The 24057-nt window shown below is 37.7% G+C and overlaps 1 protein-coding gene across 8 annotated transcripts in view; it reads left to right on the forward strand.

Moving 5' to 3' along the window:
- Positions 1-23632, forward strand: part of utrn (utrophin) — a 193575-nt gene extending 169943 nt beyond the window's left edge. For 5 of the 8 annotated variants that reach the window (XM_052594682.1, XM_052594679.1, XM_052594681.1 and 2 more), the window contains 9 exons: positions 1844-1882; positions 2161-2226; positions 4082-4147; positions 15216-15440; positions 16787-17006; positions 17872-17941; positions 18057-18143; positions 20870-20895; positions 22371-23632. In XM_052594682.1, the coding sequence (XP_052450642.1) occupies positions 1844-1882; positions 2161-2226; positions 4082-4147; positions 15216-15440; positions 16787-17006; positions 17872-17941; positions 18057-18143; positions 20870-20895; positions 22371-22379 (808 nt within the window). In that variant the 3' untranslated portion in view covers positions 22380-23632. The remainder of the gene's footprint in view (positions 1-1843; positions 1883-2160; positions 2227-4081; positions 4148-15215; positions 15441-16786; positions 17007-17871; positions 17942-18056; positions 18144-20869; positions 20896-22370) is intronic. The other 3 variants (XM_052594686.1, XM_052594685.1, XM_052594683.1) reach the window with 2 other exon arrangements.
- The last annotated feature ends 425 nt before the right edge of the window (positions 23633-24057 follow it).

Below are 24057 nucleotides of genomic sequence, written 5' to 3' on the forward strand. Positions count from 1 at the left end.
CCAGCACTCTGTACATTGAGATACACCAAACCAGCCATTTAACAGCCCAGATAACTGGAGCGTTTTGTCTTTGACACGCTCATATTTCTCCCTCTTCAGCCCAACTGAGTCAACATGAAATGGTAATAGACTCTCTTTTATGTTCTTAATACACTTCGGTGGTCAAACAAATTATCAGCGCTAGGGATGTGCATCTCCATAACCGAGGCCAATGCGATATGCCCCAATTTCGAAATAATAAAAGTATAATGCATCTGCTGATAATTATTTACAAAAAAAGTTTTTTTTTTTTTTTTTACCTCTGCAAATGTTAAAAACGATGCATTGTGATACAAATGCCAACTTGTATCTGATGCACACTTTTTAAAATCAATGCATTGCACAGTTAACTTTTATGCCGATGCATGAATGCGGGCACATTATTCATTCCATAGAAAATTTATTACAGAAGTTAAATGAGCTCTGAAAGCCATTTCATCTTGACTTTTGCTCTTTCAGACAACTTTTAAACATTATTAAAAAGAAAAACTCTTTCCCTGCTTTTGCTGACCTTCCATACATTGCAAGTCATTGTCTGTCATCTGAGGGTCTCATCCTAGACTTCTCGTCTCCACATCAACCTCTGATGCTACATCAGTTGTGAGAAAGACTAAAATGCCTCAGTCCCGCAGTGTGACAGATGGGAATGCCCCTGCTTCTGCAAAAAAGACAAACATGAACCGATCTAACCTTTAATATCCCAGCTTGCAATTATCGTCTCATCTATATGGTTTTCTTAAAAAGAAAAAGATGACACTTTTCATCATCTCCAAGAGACACTAGGGTTCTCCAGCAGATTAAACTTGTCCCTGTAGAGTCGGCGCAGTGCGTTTGATCTTTCGAGCTTTGCGCTATATGCGATTAACAGTAAGTTTTCACTTGAAAAGACACTGAAATGGAATGAAAATAAATGAAAGATTAAAGATTGGTTTGGAGATCTGATCCGCGTAGTTTTGAGGTCGAATGTTGCTCTCTGTGTGCGCAAAAGAAATGCAAATAACATGCTCAAGTTAGTTCACCCAAAAATGAAAATCCATTGTTTCCTCAACCTCATGTTGTTGTAAACCCACATGACCTTTTTTATGTAGAAGTCAAAAGTAGGCTTTTAGCAGAATGTTCATGCTGCTCTTTTCCAAACAATTAAAACATTTACATGACAGCAGTGTTTTGGGGGTCTGATAACACTGACTATTGAAAAATAAAACAATACTGTTATCGTCTTAAAATTTGTGAAAACATGCATGTTTATTATGGATGAGCGTAGTTTTTCTTTATAATGTGATATCGCCAACTCGTGGCCTGGCATGCACAATACAAGTCATTTTCATGAATGCGTGTGAATGGGAATTTTTTTACAATGTTGTTGTATATAAAAAAAAAACACACACAAAGGAAAACCTGTTTCATTTTGAAAACCTCATCGTGTAAACAACGCATGTAGGGTTCTGAGGGTCAGTGTGTGGAGAAGAGCAGCTTGAGCATTCTTTGAAGCATATTTTTTTTTTACAGAACAAATAGTCATTCAGATTCAGTATGACATGACTGTCAATAAATAATGGCGAAATGTGATTACACTTTGGTGATCATTTGTCAATGATTTAATAATTCCAGTATTTCTCAGTATCCTGCACTGCCCCCTACAGTACTGGAGAGTCTGTCAGCCAGAACACCTCCACATCCTTGTGTGTGGATCTGACTTCCACATTGTGTGACCGCTGACCCTAAAAAAATCTATTCCTCCCTCCCCTCCCCCCACTTCCCCTCCTTTCCCCTTTCGATTTGTTTTTCTTTCTCCCTCTTGCAGTCCAGTCACTCTCATCAGCATGTGTCCGGAGCAGTACGAGTGAGTATCAGCAGTCAACCCTCAGTCCTCTTCCTCTTCGTCTTCCTCAGCACAGCATGCCGCTACATCAATGCATGCTTTGAATGACAGATCCACCTGCACCCCCCACCCCCCCAACTCTATTTTAGTTTTTTTCCTCTAACCTTCTTCCTCGGTTCATCCATCCTAATAACACCAGGCCTTCACTGTAGATCATCAGACACATTTCATGTTTAGAGTTGTGTTTGTTGTTGATTATTTTGGAGTGTGCTTTTGTTTATGCGTGTGTTTGTTTTCAGGCTTTCTCCATCGCCAGAACTCTCTCATGACGACACACACTCACGGATAGGGCAATACGCCAGCAGGTATATCTCACTGCCGACTTTACAGTACGCAAACTACACTGATGTCATTTAAGAAATAATAAAAACTAGGGCTGTCAATCACATAAACATCAAAGGAATGATCAAATTAATTGCATGCATCTGTATTGCTTGGGGGGAAAATGGTTGCAATTTGTGGTTACAATTTATTTTAAGGAGGTGTTGTTACAATGTAATTACACTCCTAAAAACAAGGTTTCCTTTAGTGAATAGTTCTTTAGAGAACTATTTTTCTTAGTGTGAAGATTTTTTTTTTCTTCACAGTAAAGAATGTTTTGTGGAGTGGAATGCTTCCTTGAATGTACACTAAGTACTGTACTATGTAATATTATTCAACTACGTGCAGTTATTATAGAATTAAGGTTTGGTTTAGGGTTAGTTGCTTGTAATTATGCGTCATTTTTACTGTTATTACAATAGTAAGTGCATTTAATGCGTAAATATGAAATGTTTGGCTGAGGTAACCCTAACCCTAAAGTATAAAGGTAATTCAAAGACATCACATGATATTCAGTAATAAATAAATAAATAAGAGTGCGTGAGTGTGTATACACAGTGCATTCATTATTATTATTATTATGCAAATTGATATATTTTTTTCCAAGCAATTTTATACCAAATCCAAACCACATCAATCTTAATGACTACTATTTATTATGTATTTAATCTTTTTTTAGTGATAAATATCTGTTGACAAGGGCTGGAAGTAAAAAGAAGTAAATTCCTCATACTCAAATACTGTAAAATGCATAATTATTAATCACGTTTTCTTTAACAGGTAAAATGCACCAAAAAGGGCTATATATATATATATATATATATATATATATATATATATATATATATATATATATATATATATATATATATATATATATATATATTTTTTTTTTTTTTTTTTTTTTTTGATAAAGTAATTAAATTTTGTCATTAACAACGATACATGGACTTATTCTGACCTAGCACAATTAATACCGAATACTATTAAAAATGTTGTACTAATTATTTGTAGTAATTATTAGCATTAAATACTAAATGTTTAAAATTAAAGTAAAAATGTAAAAAAAAAGTGGTTGAGAATGACTAAAGTATTAATAATTTCACATTCTCTCTTCATTAGAGTTAGTATTTACAGTGTTCAGTGCTGTAACTGTATCATAAGATCAGCTGCCCTCATGTTGTCTTAATGCACACAGATGAGAGCGGTGACAGATGAGCAGTATAAATGCACACATGCTCTCTTAGACCTCTGACTCTCTGCCAAAGCCAATTTAATCTGCTGCCACATACTGTATATTAGGCGCATATCAATTCGATTTACACTTGCTAAAAAAATAAATAAAAAAAAACACTATGCATGCACAAATGTACCAACTGCCTCCAGCGCTGACCTTCTACCCGTAAATACTCGAAAATGGATTTTCATCGTCAGCTAGTTTCTCTCAATGTCACTATCGCACACACAGGCGGTTATTATAGGATTGTGAATATAGACTACGACTGAAGCCTCAATCCCATTATAGGAGCTCTGTGAGACGGTAATCCACTGGGACGAGTCTTCAGTCCTGAGAGAGAGAAAGTAAAGCTCCTTACACTAGCAGTATCTATGATGCAGAGTTATTCAGTATTGAGCTTCGATTGGCGATGTCTGACCTGCATGGCCATACTTTGCATTGACATTCTTATAGTTTGATGTTCTCATTCATCACCCAACACATGAATAAACATGATCAGTCATAGTAGTGCCTCAGAGGTACACGAATCCATATGCTGCATTCTTTTAATGCTTATGAAGAGTGTGATACTGTCATATTGATCTGGGTCTCTGTCCATTCAGGTTGGCACAGATGGAGCGCTCAAATGGCTCTCTGCCCACTGACAGCAGCTCAGCCACTGGAAGCATGTGAGTCTCTAAACTCTTTACTGGAAATTAGTTTTTTTCCATTTAGAGGCTTTTCTTGAACTGATTACATTGGTGAAATTCTAGTGAATTAGCTTAAAGGGATAGTTCACCCCCAAAAAATTAAACGGAAGATATTTTCAAGAATATTGGTAACCAAAACTTGACTGTAGCTATTGACTTCAATGGTATTTTCTTTTCAGTAAGATTGAAGCCAATTACTACCAAAAATTGTTACGAACATTCTTCAGAAGTCATCTTTTTTGCTCAACAGAGAATTTGAGGGTGACATAATTTTAATTTGGGGTGAACTATCGCTTTAAGACATTAGAGAAAGTTTTATTGTTATTTTACAGTGTGTGTGAACAAATCTGTATCATTGTAATAATGTTTTGAGCACCTTCAAAGTTAATACAGTATATTCAGAGAAGCATGAGAATTAATTGTCAAATTTATAGCTGTCGAATGATGAATCATGATTATTTGCATCCAAAAATAAGTTTTTATTTATATATATATATGTATATGTGTGTGTGTGTGTGAATATGTACGTGTACTGTGTATATTTATTATGTATATATAAATACACACACATACAGAATATATTTAGAAATTTATATATTTGTATATACATTTGTATATTTATGGTCTTATAGTTTGTTTGTATACAGTATACATATAAATATAATAATATAAACATTTTTCTTAAATATATACATGCACATAATAAATATACACAGTATACACTCATATATTATGTAAACAAAAACCTTTATTTTGGATGCGATTGATCGCTTGACAGCAGTAGTCAAAATTAATAATTTCTTTTTTTCTTTTTTTTAAGTTACATTTAATTGTAAAAATGATCATTTTATTTATTAAAATAATTTATTATACATTTAAATTAAGTCTGACTGGGTTATTAATTTAAAATAAAACATGGCACATGTAAGTAAATTGACAAAACCTTTACTGAATGTTGAGTATGATTTGCAAGCTTGAATTAGAAAGTAAAAGGTAGATAAATTGATAGACAACAGTTGCAAGCACACACTGGGTAACTGCTCAAGCTGGCGATGTGTGGTTGCTAAGGTATTCCTAGGGGGTGAATTTTGTAAATTCAGCAACTGTCTCCTTCTCTCTGACTGACCAGTAAAGAGACAAAGGCCTATACATCTTCCAGGTTTCTGATTTGCTTTGGTGCTGGTAGAGTCTAAATCAGATCATTCAGGTCTCAGTGTTGACCGAGAGAGAATCAAACAAAGAGAAAGAGGAATAGAGATGGAGTGTGTTAGGGAAAGATGAGTATGAAACAGACTCTTATTCAAACTCTTGAACTGAGAGAGAGCAGCCAGAGGAGATCTTTACACTAAACAAACGATTTAAAGCATTTAAGTCAAGGTTTATTGCATATATATATATATATATATATATATATATATATATAATCAACCTTGAGCTCCATTTCAGAAAAGGTGCAAAGAAAGTTCTTGTTTTCCGTCATCTGAGCCCTTTAAGGTTTGGAGTTACTCTGGCGTCTCAGTTCTCTTCTGATAACAGAAATGAAAGGAATGAATAGAAAGAGATGGACGGAGGGCAGCACTGAGAGAAATAGAGCTCCAGTAGCAGATACAAACACACACAGTCATTCAGTGTCATGTGCTGGAGCTATGCAGGGGTTCATTCCATCTCTTCATGAGACTGCTGGAATACAAGCTGATTACCAGCAATATGAACAGAATACAGCTCTGAACCCGAGCGAATGACCACACACACACACACACACACACACAAAACAATTGTAATAGTACAACACAATAACAGCTCTCTGCATGAGATGGCATTTAAGATAATTATGATAATTAAGATAGTTATGTTGATAAACCGGTAAATGATAAATAAAATTAAATGTATAGTTAGTAAACAAAACCAAAAAAAGTTATTTAAAAAAAATCTTAAAAATTCATGCCTTTAGGCATCATGTCATTATAATGTACAGAATGATAAAAGATATTTAAATTTTGAGATTTTCTAAAGGCATTATTATATCAAATTATTATTAATATTATTATTTAAGATTTTAAAGATTCAACTTGTGTGTTAGAATTAAATCTGACATTAGATTTGACTGACATTTTGGAAACATATTTTCAGCCAGTATCCAGTATGATATCGATATATCATATGCATTCATTTATTTTAGCCTCGTTGTTCCCTAAGATACATTTTGTCAGTTTAAACGGTTACTCCACCCCAAAATGAACATTTTGTCATTAATCACCTACCCCCATGTTGTTCCAAACCAGTAAAAGAAATAAAGACTGTCCCGTGGACTGCCAAATAAGTTCACTGTCAAGGTCCAGAAAAGGATGAAAGATGTTGTCAGAATCGTTCAGCTGCCATCAGTGCTTACAACCATAACATTATAAAGGGACGAGAATTCTTTGAGTACACAAATAAAACAAAAAGAACAACTTTTTTCGCAATTCCTTTGTCAACAGTCTCTGTGTCTCTCCACATCACATCTTCTGTGTCAGCCGCACCACAAGGATGTACTGTTTTCTTTCAAATCAATGCATAAACACACATAGAAACAGCGCATCCTTGTGGTGCGGCTGACAAAATGTTCATTTTGGGTGGAGTATCCCTTTAAGCTCTAATCTGTAGACAAATTTGATCCTGAAGTGTAGCCAAGTAAACCAACCCCCCCCCACACACACACACGGTCATTTAATGAGAGTGATTATTGTTCGAAGCCGATGAGGGACGTTCTGACTTCTAATGAGCAAACGTCCTGTTCTTCCTCAAACACTACCTGGAGATTTGGCATGTCCGTGGAGAGCGTGCGTGTGTGTGTGTGTGTGTGTGTGTGGTTGCACACTGTTGCATCAGTATGGCCGCGCTGACGTTAATGAAGATTGTCAGATGATGGTCAGTTTCACCAGGACGGAAACAATGTGAAGCATTTGTGACTGTGGTGCTGTGTTTCTGTTTGCTGAGGGTTTGTAAAGTGGGGTTAGAATAATCTCATTAACATCCCTCATAAATCTAATTACTTCTGCTGTCTCTTTCTCTTAGCTGTCTCTCTCTCTGTCTTTCTTCGGCTCGCTCTAAGTAGAGGGAACTAATTCCATTCCTCCCGCTGTCCCGCTAACACCTTGTTTATCTCTGTGCCTAATGCATTGGCACACTCTTCAGCGTCGTATGTTTGCTCCAGGTGTGTGTTTGTGGTGGATTGCTGTGTAATGGCATTATCTGTTGAGTTTAATTGAGTGCAGGAGGGAAGATTTCCCACTCGAAAATGCCATTAAAATCCACTCACTCTTTTTTTTTCTTTTTTTTTCGAGGCTTGTGCCTGATTTCTATTCTACAGCTGTTCTAGAGCTTGGCATGTAGTTATCATGGAAAGACAGAGGTAATGGGATCTGGGCTGGATTCAAACCATAATTTGTCCAGAGCATCGAACTAAACACTATGTCACCACTGTCTTTTCACTTTTCTTTCTTTTGGGGAGCATTTTTTTAGTAAATGTGCACATTAAAAGTCCAACTTGGAACCTGTATGTTCCACATGAGCACCAATGCTCAACATGTCTTTAGCATTTATGCAAACTGTTACAAGCAAGACATGTTGCAAGCTGGATGTTAACCTACACATCTGTCAAACACTACACCATGGCTCCAACTAGAAGTCTGTGCAGGAATGAGTTTTCCCTCTTCAACCTGATCCAGCTAAAAACAAAGTTGTATTATACATTTTTCTTTCCAGCAAAATCGCAGATGTGGAAATCTACACCATCGATTTTTGTATTTAAGATTTTAGATTTTTACGATTTTGTTGCATGCATTTGTCATTTGAATTAGCTTTTGTTTGTCTAAATTTATCATTTGTATTTTTTAGCTATTTTGCTTTATTTCTATTTTAGTTTCTGTTGGTGTAATTTATTTTAGTACTTAAACTTAATTTATTTATCGCCAATTTTATTTTATTCCTTGCCATGAAGGCATCATTTTTAAAGTTCTAGTTTTTTAAGTAAATGTTTGTTTATCAGATATTTTATTATATATTATTTTTTTTCATTTGAACTTCTTGAAGTCTTTTTGTTTTGTTTTTAAGTAAATGTTTCATCAAATATTTTATTTTATTTTAATTAAATGTATTCATTGCCAAGGCAACATTGTTAAAGTTATATTCATTTAAAGTAAATGTTTCATCAAGTATTATATTATATTATTTTATTTCAGCTTTATTTCAATTCATTAAAATGTATTTAAAAACCGTTCGAATAATACAGCACAATAACAGCACTGGAGATGCACGGGTATTAAAGTCCTTGGCATTAAAGTTACAGGTCAATGGGGCATGATTGGGGAACGTTGCTGGCCAGATTTAAACTTTCATCTCCCACATAAGCACCAAAGTTCAACACATGTAGCACATGTGTTTTAACTGCTCGTGGCATTTTGAGGAAGAAAGTTTGACTATTTTTGTCCCAAAGTATAGTAAAGTCTAAGGATAAGATGGGACTCGACTGGGACACGTCAAATGCCATATTCAGATCTGCATTTCCTGCATGATTACCACTAACATGTGCCAAATACGACCATAATTGGTACAATTTGTTCAATTTGAACCTGCATTTCCCACACAAGAACCAAAGCTTAACGTGTGTGGGTTGCATACACTAACCACTAAGCCACATCTCTTGAGTTTTCTTTCTCATTCAGTATGGTCTTTGCTTTGTATGCATGCATGCACGCTCGCGTTAGCGCTCTCATTTCCCGTTCCTGGGGTTTAGAGCTTATGAACTCTGTTTACGCTCCTGCTGATCAACGCAGCCCATGCAGAATCACAGACACAAGCGGGACGTCTCCTTTACCCCTCTCCTCTCGTCTCGTCTCAGCCCTGAGGCCAAATACTGCAGCTGCCTGATGTGAAATCTCATCTGCACTGAGAGAAGAGGAGCGTGCGATAGCTTTGTCTCCAATTTGTGCCTCTTTCTGCTCTCTCCCCAGTCCTGTGGGAGATGTAGGCAGTGATGTGGTTTTCTGTCAGTGTCTTGTTCTTCAGCGCTCTGATTGAACGCTTTCCAGATCTGTAGCTCCTCGTACAAGCATAATAGTACAAATACAAGGTTTCTTCACTCGCTTCAAACCTGAGCTCCTGTTTTGAGCTTATTTAAAAATATATATTTTAAAAATCTTAACTAGTGCTGTCAAACGATTAATCACGCACAAAATAAAAGTTTTTGTTTACTAAATATAGCATGTGTACTGTGTATATTTATTGTGTGTATATACAACTATATATTTGGAAAATATTTACATGTATATAGAGTTCTAAATATATTTAATATATAGAAATAAAATATTTTTAAGTACAAACACATGCATGTGTATTTTTATACATATTAAATACAGTATTGTTCAAAATAATAGCAGTACAATGTGACTAACCAGAATAATCAAGGTTTTTCGTATATTTTTTTATTGCTACGTGGCAAACAAGTTACCAGTAGGTTCAGTAGATTCTCAGAAAACAAATGAGACCCAGCATTCATGATATGCACGCTCTTAAGGCTGTGCAATTGGGCAATTAGTTGAATTAGTTGAAAGGGGTGTGTTCAAAAAAATAGCAGTGTGGCATTCAATCACTGAGGTCATCAATTTTGAGAAGAAACAGGTGTGAATCAGGTGGCCCCTATTTAAGGATGAAGCCAACACTTGTTGAACATGCATTTGAAAGCTGAGGAAAATGGGTCGTTCAAGACATTGTTCAGAAGAACAGCGTACTTTGATTAAAAAGTTGATTGGAGAGGGGAAAACCTATAAAGAGGTGCAAAAAATGATAGGCTGTTCAGCTAAAATGATCTCCAATGCCTTAAAATGGAGAGCAAAACCAGAGAGACGTGGAAGAAAACGGAAGACAACCATCAAAATGGATAGAAGAATAACCAGAATGGCAAAGGCTCAGCCAATGATCACCTCCAGGATGATCAAAGACAGTCTGGAGTTACCTGTAAGTACTGTGACAGTTAGAAGACGTCTGTGTGAAGCTAATCTATTTTCAAGAATCCCCCGCAAAGTCCCTCTGTTAAAAAAAAGGCATGTGCAGAAGAGGTTACAATTTGCCAAAGAACACATCAACTGGCCTAAAGAGAAATGGAGGAACATTTTGTGGACTGATGAGAGTAAAATTGTTCTTTTTGGGTCCAAGGGCCACAGGCAGTTTGTGAGACGACCCCCAAACTCTGAATTCAAGCCACAGTACACAGTGAAGACAGTGAAGCATGGAGGTGCAAGCATCATGATATGGGCATGTTTCTCCTACTATGGTGTTGGGCCTATTTATCGCATACCAGGGATCATGGATCAGTTTGCATATGTTAAAATACTTGAAGAGGTCATGTTGCCCTATGCTGAAGAGGACATGCCCTTGAAATGGTTGTTTCAACAAGACAATGACCCAAAACACACTAGTAAACGGGCAAAGTCTTGGTTCCAAACCAACAAAATTAATGTTATGGAGTGGCCAGCCCAATCTCCAGACCTTAATCCAATTGAGAACTTGTGGGGTGATATCAAAAATGCTGTTTCTGAAGCAAAACCAAGAAATGTGAATGAATTGTGGAATGTTGTTAAAGAATCATGGAGTGGAATAACAGCTGAGAGGTGCCACAAGTTGGTTGACTCCATGCCACACAGATGTCAAGCAGTTTAAAAAAACTGTGGTCATACAACTAAATATTAGTTTAGTGATTCACAGGATTGCTAAATCCCAGAAAAAAAAATGTTTGTACAAAATAGTTTTGAGTTTGTACAGTCAAAGGTAGACACTGCTATTTTTTTGAACACACCCCTTTCAACTAATTGCCCAATTGCACAGCCTTAAGAGCGTGCATATCATGAATGCTGGGTCTCGTTTGTTTTCTGAGAATCTACTGAACCTACTGGTAACTTGTTTGCCACGTAGCAATAAAAAATATACTAAAAACCTTGATTATTCTGGTTAGTCACATTGTACTGCTATTATTTTGAACAATACTGTATATACAGTATAAACACACACATTCCATGTTATATAAACAAAAACTTTTATTTTGGATGCAATGAATCGTTTGACATCACTAATCTTAAGATATTTTACGCAAAATTATTACGAATGATTAATTCTTAAATATTACTCATTTGGTCCAGATTACATTTTACCACCTGAACTAACCCCGTCTTTTCATCAAACGTCCAAATTATCTGATATTTTAGGAGACAGGCCAAATATTTTGTGTCTTTGCTTATTTTTAATAATATAAAAAATAAAACAATAATTTAAGAACTAGATTTTGCCGAGCTACTCAATTTGTTTTTAATAATTTCATCATTCATTTAAGTATTTCTCGTCATCTCGTTGGACATGAACATTGTCTTTTTTTTTTACTTTATGCACTTATTAATGTATTTGTATGTATGAATTAAATTTTTTAATGTAATTTTAATGTTACATCACCGAAATTAAGTCTAAATTCATCTTACTCTAGACTTAAATAATAACTGTTTAAATGAAATCCCCAAAGGCCAGCATGTAAAGAAAGATGTGATTTGCTTGTTTGTGGACAGGTTCTGTAGTATGTCTGAAAGAGCTTCACAGACCATGACTGTCGTGAAGAGCTGTCTGAGTTGTGAAGTGTCTCAGTGCAGATCTGTGTGAGAGTCGGACAGGTGGAGTGAGTACCGAGTGAATCCGGCTCTCTGTGACTGTTCTGCTAATGGACCCGCAGGGAGCCGCGCTCCTTTAGACGGCTTTTATTGACTTCAATTAGTCTCTTTTATTGTTCAAAAAAAAAAACTCTTTGTGTGAAACAAGAAAGCAGTGTCTGAAAGCCTTGAAGAAGCAAAATAAAAACAAAAGATTCATCGAGTGGAAGTAGAAAATTGGAAAGCTGAAAAAAAAGAAAGTAGAGGAGCATCCCTGAAAGAGAGACAATTGTTTTTTAAGAAACTTTGGAGTAACAAAAAAATGAACAAAGTTGCACAAGTGTGTCTGTGGAGAGCTCATGAGAATATTAATTGATGGTGGTTACTGAGGAAAGCCTCACTATTACAATTCGTTCCACTTCCCATTTCCATCCAGCTAATTCCTATCTTGGAAGTTCTTGCTCTTTTGAAATAATCACATGATTTGAAATATCCATGATGTAGATATATGCTAAAACTCCTCCCTATAATGAAATCGTCGTATGACATCACATTAGTGAGCTCATTAACATGTGCCCGCCCCCATCAGCTCTTCAGGACATGTACATAGAAGTCTTAAAGGTACGGTAACATTTGGGCGGCAGCTTTAATTGCGAGAGTCAGAGGGAGGGTGGAAAACTAACAAACTTTGAAATGCTTCAGAAGTGCAGGATATGTCCCTTTAAGAGTTTGGCACATCATGCACACCTCATTAAAGTCTTCAGAGCTTGTTTTGTGCCGTTGTGGACGTGTTGAGGCGAGCTCAGCGGGTGTCCTTCACAGAACAAGCGTATGATAATTACAGAACTAATAAGCCGTTTCCTGGCCTTCCTCCTCCGAGGGAGGTCCGTGTCTCAGATCGGCACTGATGCTACACTAGAGATCAAACACTGAAACTCTTTCTCCTTTATTACCGCCATATGCTGTCTAATGTTTCCTCTGAACAAGGTCACCCGTACACCGACGCATGGGGAAATGCCAAGGAAATAAGTCACATTAACACCCAAAAGGTCTAAATAAATAACTGTTTGATGCAAGTAAAATCATCATCTTTTTTATATATTTCCTTGGCTTGTGCATGACCGGTCTCACGTGATTCATCCACACGCGTGTCAGAAATATGAGCTGGGTTTTGGGTTTTGTGGGGATTGTTATGTAAGGCTGTGAAACCTTTAGAGCCGAGCAGTCGAACACAGTTTCAGCGTTTGTGTATGTTTGTTATCTTTCAAATAACATCCCTGTGTGTTCTAATAAAGAAAGTTTGAAGCGATCAGACCTGACGGAGGGATGAAGGGAAGGAGACGGGGGTCGTCAGGGGGGTTCTCCTGTGATGGGGTTCCAGATTGAATGTGACGGCTGGGACTCGACTCTTGACTGATGCTGCTGGAGACAGACAGGACACCTGCACTCATTTCTGTCTTTCTTCAGCCTCCTCTTTCATCTCTCCACAACTCTCTGTTTCTGGCTGTTTTTTACCAACACTTAGCACTGTCCTCCTCTTCTCACCTTTACAGTATTTACCAGACAGCACTGCAATGATTCTCCTCAGGACGTTTTGTTCTATACATACATAAGTGACTGAAAGACATGCCAATGTAATTTTTGACATATATATATATTACATGAACTGCATGAACAAATACAAAGAGAAAAAAATTTCTAAAATCTCTCTGTCTGTCTGTATTTATCTGTTTATCTCTCTATCTATGTAGATCTATACACACCCATTTCATGACATTTATTATTTTCATACATTTATTAAACTATATCTTAAATGCATACACTTAGGTAAGAATTTTTTTTAAAAATAAACTTCACATAAGGTACATTCTGTACTTAACTAATTTTGAAAACCAATTGTACCCTTTAGGATCTTTCTGAAAGCAAAATAACCCAGACGTTTCATGATAGTTTCATCTAATATATTAAACAATATTCATTTATATAGTGTCACCATAGCGTATTTAGACAGCCACACTTAGAAATGTCTAAATGTAATTTTTACATAAAAATATCAAAGCAATGTTTTTTTTTTTGTATGTATAAAATATTATCTTTTTGAAAATGAAGACACATAAATGTATTTAGAAGTGATGAACTACATCAGTGGTTACTCTGCTGGGACACTTGAGGAGGCTCCATATAGAAATAGAAAGATATCTAAAAATCACCTTGTTAAAAGCATAAATATTAAGCCACCAGTTAAAAGTAACTGAGAAATGGCTCAGGAAAATGAATCTTATCCTGAGAAAATCCTTTGCAACATTTGATAGCAGGTGACATTTTAATATTTCCATGTAATGTTATATAATTGAAACATGTGGACCTGTGGCTTGTGTCCAGTGTGTTTTAGACCCTGTGTCACTGTTTCATCTCTTCTTCTGCTGCCTTGCAAGCGCTCTGTTTTCCTCCGGAAATGCAAATGCACTTGTTTTTGTTGTGTCCCAGAGTGTCTGGCTGCTTTATTCAGCATCTGCTGGTGTTGGCAGGTTGTTAGCAGAAACCCTGTGATGCAGTGCCCATGTAATCTCTCTGATTAGTCTTTGTGTGTGTGTGTGTGTGTGTGTGTGTGTGTGTGTGTGTGTGTGTGTGTGTGTGTGTGTGTGTGTGTGCGCATCCAGATGAGTGCTGCCTTCAGACTCCGGGAGCGTGTGAACACACACCTGAGACTCATTGTGCGCACAGCTGTTTGGACAGCGCACATCTAAAACCTTCTCTCCTATTTTCACAGTCAGACTCACTATCACCTGTCGCTTTTCAGATCTCAGCGTTTGGATCCCGCTGCGGTGTAAAAGAACATCTTAATTATGCTTCTGTCTGTTTCGGTTTACATGCTGTGACGGCAGCGGATCTGCCAGCCCTGCTGTGACTATTGCTCATGCTTTCAATTTGGGGTTTGTTCAAATTCCTAACCCAAAGTATTCAACTTTGGAGCGTAACCTGAAGCGTTCACACTGCAGATGTGAAATATACCTTGTTTTGTTGAGGAGAGATGTTCTATTACTGTGCTGTTGATTTAATGCATTCATTTGGTGCGTTAATTAAATTAAATTAACACATTGAAATTAACTCATATAACGCACCCCAAATGTTTATTTAAATAAATAGGTCATTAAACAAGATGTAATATTGTGTTGCACATTAGACTCAATATTGTCTGGTTTTCTCAATTAGTTTTTTTTTTTTTTTTTTTTTTTTAAATAGATCCGCAGTAAAAAAAAAAAAAAAAGTCACTTGATTTGTTTCTAAATGAATCAGACATTTGAACAATCATCTTTTGCGCAATTACGTCGCAAAATGTAAAGATCACATTTTCTAACCTGTTCTCTCTGGTTCTGTAGGGACGAGGAACACGCTTTAATCCTGCAGTACTGTCAGACTTTGGGAGGGGAGGGCTCATCCTTCAGCCAACCCCAAACCCCCGCCCACATCAGCAGGAGCCCCGCCCATAACACTCACAGCCCCGCCTACCTGCTCCAGAGCCCCGCCCAGATCCTGCAGGCTGTGGAGAGGGAGGAGCGAGGAGAGCTGGAGCGAATCATAGCGCGGCTGGAGGAGGAGCAGCGGTAGGCTACAGATAATTCATGTCCACAAGTCACTGTCAAATCAAAACTGACACTTTTATTATGGAATATTGCAGTATATTATAAACACTTTATCTGTGCACAATAATCCCTCGCCTCCAGCCACCTGTCATCCACATCAGATCACAGCAATGATCCACTGATCCAAACAGTTTCACTCTAATTCACATAACAATAGAAAAAACAATCACAGCTTTACGACTAACAACCCAAATGATTTGTTATCACTTGTGTGGGGTTTTATTTCTTGCATTGGTTTTTGTGGGTAAGTATATGGATTTACATGTAAAGCATCTTCATTTGACACGTCCTGTTGTTTTTTATTTTAAATTAGAACAAATGAGCAAGCAGAGAATTGTCTGAAGTTTAGCTGTGATCTTTAAGTTGATCTGAAGTCCTGTTCAAGGAAAGTCACTATGTTCACTCCGCATCCATATTTGCAAATCCAAATGATTTCAGTTAAGTGAGAACAACTGCTATCTGCTTGAATGAGGAAACCATGAAATCTCAAGAAGTGCTGGCCAAACTCACATCTAAGGAACGCATTTCAAATCAGCAATACAGTCCAAGAAGAACGGTCCCATAAATATTGTTTTGTTTTGTTTTATTTACACACAAGTAGCATTAAACCTATAGCAAATTGCAAAGTGTAAAACATGGCAGAAAGGCTAAATGAAAAATCGGTTTCATTTGCAGTGCAAGGGAAAATATATTTGAATGCCCTTCTAAATAAAATCTGTTCTATTTATTTCATGCAAATGTTTGTGTCAGTCTAAACCCATGCATTCAAACAGCCGTTCGTTCAAATTAAAATCTTTATTGCACCAAATATTAATCTCGGTGTGAATGAAGCACGGGTCTCAGGAGACTAACTGATTTAATGGGAACCAGACCTTCTAACCGAAGACTTAAACAATTGGCGAATAACTGTTTTGTGTAGAAGGTCAGGACTAGAGCTGCCACATTGTACATTGCAGTTTCTCCCATTCATACAATAAATAATGGTTTTACTTTTAATTTAATTAATGTTAAGGTTCTAATTATTCAGTGTAAGAGCTTCGCCGTAATTGTTCTGGTTATGATTTGTGTCTGTTTATTGTGTGTTTGGCAGTGGGCTGTTCTGTGGCTTTCTAACAATAGGCTGAATCTGGCTGCAGGTCCCTATGGGTTCACTTTTCTTCATTGCCTTTCATAGCCAGAACATAAAAGAACCCGGCGCAGCATCCAACAGTCATAACTCAAACTCATGATAACAAGACAAAAAGCCCAAACGCCGGTGTTATTCAGTATGTGGCTTATAAACATGCTCTCTGTCTGTCCGTGGTCAGGACCCTGCAGAGGGAGTACGAACAGTTGCGCCAGCAGCTCGGTCAGCCCGGCGCGGGGGCCACAGCTGTTAGCGGGACCCCTGAGGAAGCTGACCTGTTAGCTGAAGCTAAACTCCTGCGACAGCACAAGGGGCGGCTGGAGGCCCGCATGCAGATACTGGAGGACCATAACAAACAGCTGGAATCACAGCTCTACCGACTACGCCAGCTGCTGCATCAGGTACCACACTTGCTAGTGAACTGCCTATCTAGACTCCATTGTAATAGGTGCTAGGCAGCACGATTGTGCCCACTAAAAGCTGAAATGCATTACATGACTTTGCCCTGTTTTTTCAGTAAGGAGGAGTAGACACTAGTTGCCAAAATCAGAGCTGGTCTGCAGAATTCAGACACTCGGGTTGATAGGTTGATGCAGAAAAAGTGTTTCTGCATGAGTTAGTTGTGTTTGGATTTTTCCTCTGTAACCATTTGCAAAGTGTTTGGAACAGAGCTTGAATATCGTCTAGCCTTTTGATTATTGGAATTAAAGCCTGGCATCTTATTCTGGCCGAGATCTGTCCTCTTAGACAGGCCTATTTTTTTATATGCATCAGCTTGTTCCTGAACCGTCCCGAGTGTGAAGCTGAGGCTAGCATTCACCTGTCTCAGCTAGCTCACTGTATAAACTGCTATTGTTCCATCCTTCAGTGGGCTTCATGGTCTAACGGGCAATGCCAGCGAGTCCAACGGCCGCCAACAGCGCCATGAATCAAGCCCAGGCGTTCAATGAGCCCTGATTTAGAGTAACAGTATTTTATTGGGTCTCCTGAGGGCCTGACTCACCGCACTGGGGCTCGGTTTAGCCAGATGGTCTTGTCAAAGGCTCTTAGCTAAATAAACACAATATAACTCAGTATCCAAGAAGGCAAACAAGACTGTCATTCCCGCCTGACATTTCTGGCAGCATGCTTTCACCTACAGGAAGCAGTAATGACGGAAACACTGGAGGCACTAATGTATTTTTCAATATTTTATACTGTATCACAGGTATGTCACTGTTAGTTAGGGTTAAGTTGATTTTAAACGATGCCTATCTCTCTTTCTAGCCTGAGTTAAATGGCTCGTCCTCTTCTGGCTCTCTCCATCAGGATACAGCAGGACAGGCCGAGCTCACAGGTATAGATGCACACACACACACAGACACACACACAACGCTGGGTGATTATACTGAGGGCTCTGATGGACTTCTTTCTGTATTAATGTGCTGAGTGTATTCTGTGTGTGTCTTCAGAGGAGTTTCTCCATCAGTGTGCTAACAGTAACTCTGATCTGGCTGAGGTTGTGGAACAGATTAACCACAGTTTTCCTGCATGCTCTCGTAAGTCTAACGCTTTCCCGCTCTCAATCTGTCTCTCAGCATGCCGGCTAATACTCGGCTGTCTTCTGGGTTTCTGACCTTCTTCCTTCCTTATTTCCCAGGGTGCAGTCAAGTCTTTGGCTGCATCCCAGTAGAGCGCAACAGTCAGGGTCTGGAAGTAAAATCCCATTCAATTTGCTTCATAGAACCACGCAGACATTTCTGCCAAGCAGTTTAATTGCAAACTTTCCAGTGAGATAATCCTGAAGAGCTCAGGAATGGAAATTGTTCAACAGAGACCATTCATTTGCCAGCATTACGAGTAACACCATGAAATATTGTTTTACTTTAGAAGAATGCACATTAAACTTACCATGTAATATTTATGCAATTTTCTTTATTTTAAATTTAGAATTAGCTTTCATATTTTCATTTTATGTGCTTTGTAGTTTGTAACTTAAACTTGTTTCGGTTCTTTAAGTTTTTCATCTCAAATTTCTATTTTATTTCAGCTTCATTTCTAAACAGGTTGCATGTTGTAGATTTGACTGCATCATTCGTAATGTTTCATGAGCATTACTTCATTGCATTTTGGCAGAAAAAAACAGCTTCCACTATCCAAAGGTAGTTCAGTAGTCTTGTTTAAACAAGTATAGTTTGTCCCCCAGTCTGACAAATTGACAAATACTCAAAGCCCCTTTAAAACCATCCAGACCAGACCAGCTCACTGCTACTATTTGTTGAATGCCTATGAAGAAAATGAATGCGAAAAATACTTCCAAGATCCATGCTTGCTGAAAAAGTTAACACTGAAAGTTCCTCTACTCTACTACATACTAAAAGTATGTACTTCACCAGTACATACTTTTAAGTACACTTACAAGTAAGCTATACCTGGAATATACTAACATGCCATTGTTGGTGCGCTTTTTGCATCTTTGCATTAGCATAGCTGCAGTCCTTTTTACATCACATTTAGGTAAAGTGTCTTTAAACCCTTTATTTCAGCACGTCAGTTCTCTGAACAGTGGAAAGAGTATGAGTGGAGGGTGGAGAGAATACAACAGTTGTGTCTGATCCATGCAGTTTTATTTTGCATCAATGGCATCAAAGGTTCTCATAGATTCATGCTTCTATTCATAATTGCACTCAACAATATGCCCTGTATTATGCAAGTTCAAAGTGCATTACACAAAAACACGCAGCTCATTTTATTTCTATTATTTAGTGCACTTATAAATGCAAGCTCTTTTCATTTGCATCAAAAAAGTGAATGTGCATTTGCAATTTTTGTTAACTTCAGTTATTCCTTGATGTTGACTCATTGTTTTGATGGTGTTTCTGTCCATTGCTGTCAATGTCAGATCGTCTCAGTCCACTGTCTAATGAATCTAGAAACTCTCACTTGATAACCGTTCATTGCACTCAAACATTTCGAAGCTGCTGGTTGATTGATAACCTGTCGCTCCATCAGCATCACTAGGGAGGATGAACTCACTGAAGTGCCTCCTGAGCGTTTGAAGCACTCGTCTCAGGACAATGTGACATGATGTCATGAATAATCATGAGGCGCTGCTGTCGCTTTCATGCAATGTAACGTGATGTTTTCGAGCCAGAAAATTGTTCAGAATTTCCTCAATAACAGATTGACACTAATATCGTCTTCCATCATGTATCTCATCAGTTTTATTGTTTCATTACTCAAAGTATGACACGACTGTGACAGGCGACCTGTAAGGGGTCTCAAATTGACAGTTGACAAACAATGTGTCATGCAGAAGCAGCCATGCGTGCTTGAAGATGCCATCCAATCATGTGATGCATTGCACTGTATTACAGACCTTCTGTCCTATTCATATTTACTTTCACTTACCAATATATGATTTTGCCCAACAATAGAAATCCTTTGCAATCTCAGAAATTTGATTCAGATGGCACTGGGTTTTGGCTACTTGATCAGTTTGGATCTTCTCATGAATTGAGATGGAATTTATTCTAGTGAATCATTGCTACACAAGTTGTTTTGCTCACAATTAATCCTAAATTTTCCAAAAATTGCCTCTTCCTCAGTTTGCCACCATCCCAGACTCCCTCATCTTCTGTCGATCTGCCTGACCCAGCTCTCTCTCTTCTGCCTTTGAGAACGCCCGTATTCCTGCCGTCTGAGAGCCATGATTGTGAATTGTGTTTGCGAGCACTGTTGTTTGAAAGAAAATCACATAGCGGAGCCTTTAGAGACTTTATTTTATGGAATGGCTCGACTTAAACGAGTTCTTTTATTACCTAGAAGTTACTGATAAGATTCAACTGTTATTGTTGAACTTAATTTTGAATTCCAGCCCAGACTTTGCCTTGCATTGTTAGCTGGAAACTCGGTAAATATATTGATCTTGGCACATTGTCGTTTGACTGCATCGTGCCCTTGTGCGTGATGAGCTTCGGTCTGGGAGAAGATATGGGGCTATTTCCATGTTCTTTGTTTGATGGGAGAGCTTTAATGAAGGACTGAGGCCCAGGTGATATGTTTGTTGGGAGCCGTCTCACTCTTGTTTGCTGTCGTCTCCCTGTAGAGTTCATTAAAGCACTTCGCTCAGAAGAGTAGTCCCTTGAGTTTGAGCTTGAACGCTCTGAATTAAAAGTGTGGCCATTGTGGAGAGTCTTGTTCTTTTCAGGACTGTCTTTGTTAGGATAGCTGTTCTTTTGTCCTAATAGTGTCTCTTTTTGTCTTTCCCTTCTGTGTCCTGTAGCGTCAAGTGTGTCCTCAAGGCCCAAGGTAAGTCTCACCACATGTTACAGTATCTCCACAGGAATTCGTACTGACCACAAAGTGAAAAGAGAAATCTGCGACACCATGTTACCAACAATTCCCAACTGAGTATCTGAAAGCATGGGTCATTTTTGTTCTCTGCTCCATTAGTTTGCTAGCACCGGCTTAGACAGAAAAAATATCAATCATGTTTCTGTTATGGGGAAATTAATTTTTAATTGGTGTTTGTTTTCACAAGCCATCACTGGATGTAAACATCTTAGTGATGAGCTTGTATGAGAAGATCCATCACAGCCGATAGATTTGGCATCCCCATATGTCATGTTTTTCTGATGATTTATTTGAAAAAGTTGGATTTGGAGAATTTGCACTGAATCAGTTCTCACACTCTTAAAAATAAAGATTCTAAACTTCCATTGAAGAACCATTCACTCAAAGGTTCTTTAGGGAACCCCAAAATGGTTCTTCAATAGCAGTTTAGAATCTTTATTTTTAAGAGTGTGAGAACTGATTCAGTGCAAATGCTCCAAATCAACGTTAAAAGAACCGTTATTTATTTTGTTGTGAAGAACATTTTATAATCTAAAGAACCTTGGTCAGCTATAAAATAATTTTTGTCCAATGGAAAGTTTCCATGGATGTTAAAGGTTCTTTATGGAGCCACTGATGCAATAAAGAATCTTTTCTCTTTTTTATATATATATATAAATCACTTACTGAATTAGTAGATACTTACTCAAGGCATTACTTTAATTATGCCTACATTAAAATTAACTGTTAATGTGTTTTGCAATCCAATTGTGACTGTGTGAAGTCATAGAAAAAAAACTATTAGCTTAGTTTGAACCCTGCTTCAATCATCTTAAAGGCAATGGTTTTTGGTTAAAGGCCTGAAATATGGTCTGTGGGTTAACAAACTCAAGATATTTTCACTACATTTAATATCATCAAGCCGAAGAAGTAATCTCATCTATTGACTAGTCTGCTTTCACAGCCTTGGTGTTTATACTCTTGCACACAATTATAACTCAAACTTTCCAACTTTTACATTTTAAATAGTGTTTTCAGAAGCTTAGTGATGTTGAAGTCCTGAGACCATGGTTTAGTTTGTTTAACCACCTTATTCTTCAATGAGGAAGTAAGCCTATGGGCAAGACTCCGGTTCATTAGCCGATATAGGGAAATAACGAGAAGAATAACAACGTGCGGGAAAGAGTGAAACTGTTTGCATTACAAACCAGTGTGTTAATAATTAAGATAAAATATTAAAATAAGGTAAGGCACACCAATTTGCAGTATTACAGCTAAAAATACCTGGAAGCGAATGAGACCGGAAGCTAGAGCCATTTACAAATGGCCACGCCCATTTTTACATTGAAGAATAACTTGGATAGCCTACGTTTGATTTGTAGATTTGTTTAATTTCATATGCAGCTCATGTATTAAAGACACTTACACAATATATGAATGTTTGTGTCCAGGTGATGTAAAGGTTTTCAGCAGAACATCCTTTTGGAGAGAAGAAATCTCGCAGATGTGAGTGTTTAACTCAACACGACAAGAAGATTCCCATTCCAGAGATGCAGATTCCCGGCTGTTCCCTCGACAGAGGTGTTTGTCCTCGAACCCAAAGACTCTGGAACAGGCCCACACAGTTCATTTAATGGCTATTACTACTGCGTCTGTCTGTACTATGCAACTGTACATTTGATCAACATGTAGATTGTACGTGAGGTGTATCTGCCCATTGTTTTAATACTCGGATGATTATTTAGGGTTTTGGGGGCCATTTATCGTGTAACCTGTATGCTTTTATTTTTATGTTCACCAAGGAACCACACTGCTACCACACATCGGCACATTGTCTTTCTACAGACGTGGTTATTAGTTTAGTCGGAAAATGTCGTAAACATCAGTGGATATGAAGACGAATCGCTCTTGTAATGCTAAACTGTTAATGCATGATGCCCCCAGCATTGTTTTGTTCAAGTTTTCGCCTGTTTTGACAGTGTTTGCCGTGAACTCTCCCTTTAAAGCATTGTTTCGACAGTTCGTGCCGCTGGCAGCAGTGCTTCTGAACCCTCACTGAATTTCTAGAGCGCACGCACAGATGATGTACAACACAAACATTTGAACACGTCGAAAACACCCTTTTGTGCCTATAAAGCATCCATTCCAGGAGAGACGAGTGGCTGAGAGATGCGTATTTCTCAAAATTGTGTTGAAAGGTTATATAATAAAAAGACAAATGTGGGAAATGTGGATTTTTAGGACGTTTGGCCCAAGATGATTTATCTTTGTGTAGTATAGTTTTCTAAATAAATGTTTAAAAAAATATAAAATTAGAGAAAGCCATGATTGCCTTGCTACCTCAGACATTATCAGTCATTCATTGGTGTGACTGTCGATTGATTTCACGCTCCGTTTCCAAAAACAAAGGAAATCGCCCCAATGGTCGTTCCATAATGTTGCACTTGCTACGTGAGTAACTACATTGTGCTTTTCCCCTGATTTCCAGGCAGTCCTTTGATTTTTCTACATGGTGTATTTGTGGTGTGCTACCCTTCAGTGAAGTGTTAGATCTGAACATTACTGTAACACCTGCGAAACATTGTTCTGAAGCTGACTGTAGTGAAGTCACCGATGCTGTGCTGTTCTGACCCGAGATAGATCGATACGACCCAACACACTACATGTAATGAGGTTCCATATGTTTTATTCAAAATAAACATTTTATAATGAGTGTTTTCTTGTGTTTTTTGTGAGCCTTTGTTTTAATCATTTTGTTTTTTTACACTAAGGGTAAAACGTTATAATGGAATAGCTTAGTTCAACCAAATATTAAAGCTTTTCCATGTTGTTTCAAATTAGGCCTGGGCGATGTTCTTTTCCGATCTGTATTTTTAGTTAACCTATTTTTTAACCTAATCAACATAACCCAAATGCAGTCTGATTGACATTAATAGGAATACACAATTAAAAAATAAAAAACATGATTTTTGAAAATTGGTAAAAGCTTTTACCAAAAATCTGTTTTAGCAAATGAACTCTTCATATATATCGCTAGTGCTTTTCACACAGAACACACTTTTTGCATTGACAAAGATGTGACGCAGGCAGTGGAATGGAAAGAAATGCAAGGAGATGTGAGTTTGAATCTTCTTGAGC

This window comes from Carassius gibelio, chromosome B23 (assembly GCF_023724105.1).
Source record: "Carassius gibelio isolate Cgi1373 ecotype wild population from Czech Republic chromosome B23, carGib1.2-hapl.c, whole genome shotgun sequence".
Taxonomy (NCBI): Eukaryota; Metazoa; Chordata; class Actinopteri; order Cypriniformes; family Cyprinidae; genus Carassius; species Carassius gibelio.